The sequence below is a fragment of the Toxorhynchites rutilus genome, chromosome 3 (assembly GCF_029784135.1).
Source record: "Toxorhynchites rutilus septentrionalis strain SRP chromosome 3, ASM2978413v1, whole genome shotgun sequence".
Lineage (NCBI taxonomy): Eukaryota > Metazoa > Arthropoda > Insecta > Diptera > Culicidae > Toxorhynchites > Toxorhynchites rutilus.
The window spans coordinates 288,377,856-288,386,186 of NC_073746.1; the positions used below are offsets into that span (position 1 = coordinate 288,377,856).

Consider the following 8,331-nt stretch of genomic DNA (forward strand, 5'->3'; position numbering starts at 1 on the left):
CAGTACGAGAACTTAAAAATTGCTCGAAGTCACTGACAGAAAGAAATCTCGATTGTGTCTCTATTTCTCTTTTGTATAGAGTATCTGCCAATCACAAAAAAAGAATATCGCAGCATCCAGCATACAAAACTAGCAAACAAATGGGGGAAAATGATAGGGTATTTATTATAACTATCATTATTGGATATTGTACGTGTTTGAAAAACTGTGGAAGTAAAAATCCTAATTTTTTCGTTTGTTTTATAGATGTGGTCAAGGACTAAACTTTAGAACAATTGGATTATTGAATGAAGGTCCGAAAACTTAAACTAACTTAAACTTTAGAACAATTGGATTATTGAATGAAGGTCCGAAAATGTTGGTGAGTGTTTGCACTCTTTTCTTGTTGTCAAAAATGTGCACCAGTGTTCGTTGACCATGCTGAAAGATCGTCATATGTTTGCTGCACTGAATCACAATAGGTGATGAATAATATATTTGCCTTAGTTCATGGGGAAGCGGAATAAATCATCATATTGTTGTTGGTGTTTAGTTAACAATACTAAACAACACCCCGTTTAGAGTGCACGTGTTTTAAACTAGGTCGGTGAAACAATAGTTGTACTTGTGAGGAAATTTGTATAGTTCTACCGATGTTATATTAATCAATAAGAAAACAATGAAACTGAGAGAAAACTGTGGTCTGTGTGCATTATATAATTGAAGTGGACATATCAGTAAATCTTTTGAATAACACCTACCTGTATGGTTCCAAATTGAGTTGGAGTACCATTGGAACTGATTGAAAATATATTATCAAAGCTCAGTTGGATGTGATATGTTCAAACTCTGTGTATATGATCGTTCCAGGTAAATACGGTTTTCTAGGAAACCGAGCGCTAGTTCAGAATAAACTGTACGATGTTTTATGTAGACCTGTACGTTTTCGTACCTTCATATGGTACAGATAGATTTTACTCATATTTAAGCGTTCGTTAAGATTCGATTATTTCAGACATCTGCTCCCTTTTGAGCAGCGATGACCGTGATAATGACCAGAAACATGATACTCGTCAAAACTCTAGCTTTCATACTCAGTTTTGTGAGCATGACAAGTGCACACACTCTGTGTAAGTTGTATTGTAATGATTTTTTTTCCGACAGCAACCCGAAAACGTTTTGTTTTTCTAATTTTGCAGATTGGAGTACATGCACTACTCCAACCAACAAAACCGGCTCGTGCGTTCCCATAGCGGAATGTAATTCATTTCGGCCGGTTCTTCAAAAACTCATGTTGAACAGCAAGGATCTAAGTTTCATCGAATCTAGCCGGTGTGGTATCCATGGAAAGAAGGCACTAGTCTGTTGTGTCGAACCTTCTGGGTCACCGCCACAAATCGTGCCAATGATTAATTCAACCGAATCCGACAGTAGACCATCATTTCCCAACAAGCTAAAATTGTTGCCTTCTGCACCTGCCTGTGGCGTCCATTACAGCAACCGAATTGTGGGTGGCGAGCGTACCGAAATCACTCAGTTTCCCTGGATGGCTTTGGTGCAACACTACGATCAGCGATGTATGTTTTTGTGGAAATAACATATATATTCGTACATGAATTTATTCGGAATCTTGGTCACTTTCAGATGATGAATATGCGTTTCACTGTGGAGGTTCATTGATCAATGAGTTGTACGTTGTCACGGCTGCACACTGTATTGCTGGTATCCCGGAGACATGGAAGATGTGAGTAAAAGTTTATGGGTGAGTGGATTCGGGATTTACGTTGAACCTTTTTTTTCCACTACAGTAACGCCGTCCGGCTTGGTGAATGGGACACCCAGAACGATCCGGACTGCGAAGAAGACGGGAGGATCTGTTACGAACGGGTACAGGACATCGATGTAGAGAAAGCTATTGTTCATGAACATTTTATCGATAGAAAAACGGAAGTTCACAACGACATCGCTCTGCTGCACTTGTCTAGGAAAGCACGCTACTCGGAAACTGTAATGCCTATCTGTCTTCCGCTTGGAGCCCGCTTCGCTTCCAAATCGTACGTATTATCGAAAATGTTCGTTTCTGGTTGGGGACGAACGGAGACCGAACGCAGAAGTCGGTACAAGCTTTTTGTGGAGCTGAATGGAGTAACGCTTGAAGAGTGCCGTCAACAGTACAGAATGGCGAACATCAACGATAGACAGATTTGTGCTGGGGGAGAAGCTGGCAAAGACTCATGTAAAGGGGACTCAGGGGGACCATTGATGGACGTGATTATGTCGAATGGACAGAAAGCCTACTATCTGGCTGGAGTAGTGAGCTTTGGGAAGCAGTGTGCTCAGAAAGATATACCCGGAGTGTATACGAAAGTAAATCGTTTCAGCGACTGGATTCTAGAGAATATTGAACCTTGAAAATGTAACACGTTTTAGTCATAATTTTCAACTTTCACCTGGACAATAAACCTATGAATCAAAACTATTTTTTAAGATTTTACTGATGATTGCTTGAGATATTCCACGATGCTTAGTTGTCAATCTAACGAAACATTTCAACTTGCAATAGCCACAACCTGAGACGAGACCTGCCCATAGAGGATTCGTATTCAAGATCAAAAAACTGTCAAAGTCCCACCAGCTGCTGATTGGTTGAGAGGTTGTAAATAAACATGCGTTTCCAACCAATCCTACAGGGTCGCCGATAATATTTAAAAATAAACTTCTACTCAATGCACTCATGGTACAAACTGTCGAACTAGGTTTGATAACAAAGAATAACAGAAAAATACATTTAGCTTTCCGACTGTTAAATATTAATGTTGTATTTTCAGTTCCGTGTATATACATACAGAGCCATTCCATACCAAACCGATATAGTGGTTCTCAGATTTTCGTCGGAAGTGGCAATTTCGTTCTTAAGCACAAAACATTAGATCCGTATTTTTTATTTTTTTTCATTAGGATTTCCATTTTAGGGTGGTCCGAAAATCAATTTTTTCCACTTTTTTTCCCCAAAAATGACTTTTTTAAAAATTCATAACTTTTGAACCACTGAACCGATTCAGACGATCCACATATCAAATTGAAGCCAATGAGCCAGCCTTTTATTAAAAAATATTGATGAAAAAAAAATGAATTTTATTTTTGTAATCATTGATTGTAGTCGTTTTTTATTGTTTCCATGGCTTTGGACTAGTGGGTGTTTTTTTCTTGAATTCTGAGATTTTTTTTACATAATATATCTCAATATCAGGTATGTCTTTTTTTCGTTTTTGAGATATGATTTTTCAAAGTGGTTGAAAAAACAAATTTCCCCCTTTTTCCACTTTAAAAATTTATAACTTTTGAAGCTCCAAGGCTAAGTTTTCCCTCATTCTAACATTAACTCCCTCTCACTCAAATCCTGTCTGCTCACTATAAAAATTGTTTCCTTTTTTCTTCGCGCACCCATGAATATATGCTAACACTATCATTTCTGATCGTATTGTGGGATTTCATGCCATTTCCGGTCTTTTTGTCACCATCCTCAATTCCAAAATGGCATCGGAATACGATATTCGATTTCAGCTGGTAAGACAACTGTACCCAATACCTAATTCGTATGGGTTTTCCAAATATATATTTATTGACGTGGAACTACGTCTTTCAGGAAGTGTGCCAAATCAGAAAATAGGTCACGTATTTATGAAATAAAGTTAACGTTAATAACTATTTTCACTGTGAACGAATTCTCTTGATTTGCATGGCAATCGAATCGGAAATTCTCTAAGATTTGTTTGATATGCCATATATTACAATTCACTAATCTCTAAACGGTATAAATTCATGAAAACTTCCTTTTTTCCCATACATTTGTTCTGCCGATTTGTGTATTTCGTATTTCGAATGCTTATAGCTCGAACATTTTTTAACAGATCGGAAAGATGTTTGCATCAATTGATAGGGAATATTTCTACGGGTCTATCACAATTAACAAAATGTTATTTTTCATATAATAACTGTACAATGTCAAGCGTCCAATATACATACAATATACAATATATATCCGCTTTGCAAATATACATGCAAGTCGGGGGTATTTTTGTTCCCACCGAGTTGTTTTTTCCCTAACACGGACTTCAAAATTAATGTGCCTGGGGGATTCTGCTTTACAAATACCTGCAAGTCGGGGGTAATTTTTGCTGTTTAGTACTTTTGTACTCGCTTGTCGTTGTGCAGACCGGAATCAGTGTTGCCACATATACAGATTTTTCTGTAATGATACAGATTTCCAGCATGTTTTTTGACCAAGAATCTGTATATACAGACTAGCTGACCCGGCAAACTTCGTCTCGCCCAAAATTTGTTTTTTGTTATCAATACATTCAAACATTCACGTTTTCTTACTAAGTGCAAGTTCATGAGTCCAATCGCAGAATTGTTCATTGAGTTATCTTCTAATCGACCCCGTTGAATTTACCTTTTACTAAAAAAAATCCTAGTACTTCTACCAAAACTCATAATTATGATACCAGATTATTTTCAGACACAATTCTCGTTCAAGATTTTTCAACCACTTGCAAATAACATGTTTCTCCGTTACATGGAATAAATGTTTGAGACAGAAAATATGATAGAATACAGACAGACCCCTCCCCTCTTCTCCCCTTAGAGAGGGGGAGGAGTATCCATTCTCCACAGAAACGTTCCGTGCCCCCTAAAATCTTCACATGCCAAATTTAGCTCCATTTGCTTGATTAGTTTTCGAGTTATGCAGAAATGTGTTTCTCATTTGTATGACAGCCCACCCTAAAAAAGTCGTGTGTGAAAGAGTGTGGAACCACCATAGAAACATTTATTGCATCCTAAAACCTCCACATGCCAAATTTGGTTTCGTTTGCTTGATTGATTCTCGAGTTATGCAGAAATTTGTGGTTTATTTGTATGGGAGACCCCTCTCCCCTCAGAGAAACGGGAGGAGTGTCTATTCTTTTTTTTTTTTTTCTCTGTATTATAGTGATTTTCAACTCATTTGGCTGGTTCGTCACTTTTTACTTCCATTTTTGGAAGAATGTCGGGAGTGAGAATTGAACTCGTGACCTTTAGCGTGAGAGGCATGGATGTTACCACTACGCCAGATCGACTCCACGAGTGTCTATTCGCCATGGAAACGTTTTGTGTCCCCCAAAACCTTCGAATGCCAAATTTGGTATTTTTTTTTTATCCAAAATATATATTTTTATTAAGGCTCATATGGCGGGGCCGGGAGTTCAATATTTCGAAAATGTTTGCCTTATAACTATGTTAGTAATATGTAACCGATTACTCGCGGTTGGCTCGAGGTTAGTATTACAAGTGTTTTCGTAATTGTGATGTTGCTGTCTTCAATGATCTGTACCTGTGCCCGACATGGGATACTTCCTATTGGGATGCAGCTGACCATTAATCAGCAACGCCCCCCTAGTATGTACCCCATATCTAGCGTGGTGCGTCTTTCTCGACTCGAGGAATCCAGGATAGAATGGTCACTAGCCGGCGCAATCATCAGCTCGTGTAGAGTTGTCATGAGCGGTACAACCTTTGGCTTTTGTTGAATCATCAGTGGACTGCACAACCTTTGGCCCGTGTATCTGTAAAGAGTGTGTGTATGTATTGCCGCGACTAAGTAAAAGTTTATAGATCGGATAGGAGGGACATGAAACAGGGACACAACGAAGGAAACATCATTAAACGTTGACATCGGCGTTTCTGAGGAACAGGTATAGATGAAGCAGAAGATCAGGATCACGGCTACCTAAGATATCCCGGACGGGGATATCCGATTGTCTGCCTTTTGCTCTCAGTGCTCTAGAGAGCTGAGAGCGAGCAGCATGGAACCCGATACACGACCAGACAATATGCTCGATGTCGTGGTAGCCATCGCCACAATCACAAAGATTGTTTCCTGCGAGCCCAATGCGATAGAGATGCGCGTTTAGGTTGTAGTGATTGGACATAAGCCGAGATATCACGCGAATGAAATCATGACCGACATTCAATCCCTTAAACCAAGCTTTCGTCGAAACCTTAGGGATAATCGTGTGTAACCAACGACCGAACTCATCTTCACTCCACATGCGCTGCCAACTAACGAGTGTGTCCTGACGAAATTTGGTATTTTCTTGATTAGTTTTCGAGTTATGCAGAAATTAAAAAAAACCTAAAACCTCAATATGCCTAATTTGCTTCCATTTGCTTGATTGATTCTCTAGTAATGCAGAAATCTGTGTTTCATTTGTATGGCAGCCCCCCCAAAAACAGGGGGAGAAGTATCTAACCACCGTAAAAACATTTATTGTACCCTAAAACTTTCACATGCCGTCTTTGGTTTCGTTTGCTTGATTAATTCTCGAGTAATGCAGAAATTTGTGTTTCGTTTGTATGGCAGAACAACCCCCCCTCCTCTAGAGAGGGGGGTGAAGTGTCTAACCACCATAGGAACATTTATTGCCCCCTAAAACCTTCACATGCCTACTTTGGTTTCGTTTGCTTTAATAATTCCCGAGGAATGCAGAAATTTGTGTTTCATTTGTATGGCAGCTCCCCCCTTAGAGAGGGGGGACGAGTATCTTACCACCATAGAATCATTTATTGCACCCTAAAACCTCCAGATGCCTAATTTGGTTGCATTTGCTTGATTAATTCTTGAGTAATGTAGAAATTTGTGTTTCATTTGTATGGTAGAGAGGGGGGAGGGGTCTCAAAGTATCACGAAAACCTTCCCCGGCCCCAGAAACCCTTACAGACAGACAGATAGAAATCCATTTTTATGTATATAGATTACAGATTATTGGATATCCATACAGATTTCATACCGATTTTGTAACAATAATAATCTTTAAATATTTGATAATTTTACGCAACAATCAACAAACTCAATCAGATAATTCAAAAAGTAATGAACTGAATAATTTTTGCTACCGTCAAATGTGTCTAATATATTATTGATGAAAATCATATTTTTTCGCAATATAATGCGAACAAAATAAAAGTTTGAAACCGTCTCGCTACAGAAACTATCAAATCGAAATTATTTGTTAAAATCCGAGCGGGAAGTGCCTCAGTACAGTTGTCGAACGACATCAAGGCTAAATTCTGCAAAACCATGTACAAACACCACGAAGAAAGTGAGCATTAAATGAATGTTTATAACGTGAAACTAAATTAAATAAACTCTTTCCGTCGGTTTTTCTCAAAAATACCTTTTTTATTCTTTTTATTTTTTATTTGGCATAATTCTCTATGTATCATAAACTCTCAATGTAAGATATTACACATTTTTATCAAATTAGACCTCTTTGCGAGAAAAAAATTGCACAGTAAACTTTTGCATATGTCTGAAAATTGAAAAAAAGTCTTATTCAGAAAACTACTGGCAATCTATACGAGTGGTCACGAGCTTAAAAATATGGATAAGCAGAATATATTAAGCAAAATTCGCAATACAAATTCCAATAAAGATTTTCTATTTTCTCTACAGATAAAAAAGATTTTTTAGCTCGGAAATACAGATTTCAAGGTGGCAACACTGACCGGAATATGTTTCCCTAAAACCTAAGATAAGATCAGACAATAGGGGGTCTTTTACGGACCAAATTTCTGTCAGATACGGACCAAATTTCTGTCAGTCGTTCTGATTTCTGATTGGTCGATTTCGATAAATTTTGTAAACAAAGTCGATTTTTCCAGTGTTGCCAATAAAAATAAATTACGTTGGGTTTGTATTGAATTTAGAAAAAAATGAATTTAATTGATATTACGATACTTAGTTTAGAGGAAATGTGAAGGAATTGTATACACGTTTTACCTAATTATTTTGTTACTATATTTTGATTGAATTGAAAATTTTTTATATATATATATATACATCCATTTCATGTCAAACCGATATAGTGCTCCTCAGATTTCCATGAAATGTGGTAGTTTCTTTCTTTATTGCAAAATATTAGACCCGTATTTTTTATTTTTTCGTTAGGGTGACCTTTTCTTATTTTAGGGTGGTCCGAAAAATCATTTTTTTCAACTTTTTCCTAAAAGTGCCTTTTTTAAAAATTCATAACTTTTGAATCACTGAACCGATTTAGATGATCGATATATCAAATTGAAGCCAATTAATCTTTTTTGGAAAAATATTAGGCTTGCCAAGAAATCGAATTTTGTTTTCGTAACTATTGATTGTAGTTGTTTTTTGTTATTTTTATGTGTTTTGTTTTTATGTTTTTATATTTTATGTTTTTTCTTGAAAGCTGAGGATTTATTACATAACATATCTCGATATCAGATAGGCTTTTTTGTGTTTTTGAGTGACTTTTCAAAGTTAACCGGTCGTCCGTAAAA

The 8,331-nt window shown here is 37.2% G+C and overlaps 1 protein-coding gene across 11 annotated transcripts; it reads left to right on the top strand.

Annotated features, from left to right (window-relative positions):
• On the top strand, positions 1-2,458 carry LOC129776642 (CLIP domain-containing serine protease B4-like). Of its 11 annotated transcripts, none has more exons than XM_055782393.1 (7): positions 9-189; positions 247-582; positions 850-940; positions 995-1,109; positions 1,179-1,556; positions 1,624-1,723; positions 1,788-2,458. In XM_055782393.1, the coding sequence occupies exons 4-7, from the start codon at positions 1,019-1,021 to the stop codon at positions 2,389-2,391; spliced, it is 1,173 nt and encodes a 390-aa protein (XP_055638368.1). In that variant the 5' UTR covers positions 9-189; positions 247-582; positions 850-940; positions 995-1,018; the 3' UTR covers positions 2,392-2,458. The 11 variants fall into 11 exon arrangements, with proteins under 11 accessions (XP_055638373.1, XP_055638362.1, XP_055638368.1 ...); XM_055782394.1 differs by having other exon boundaries at positions 247-361; XM_055782395.1 differs by having other exon boundaries at positions 247-361; positions 850-917.
• Positions 2,459-8,331: the final 5,873 nt, after the last annotated feature.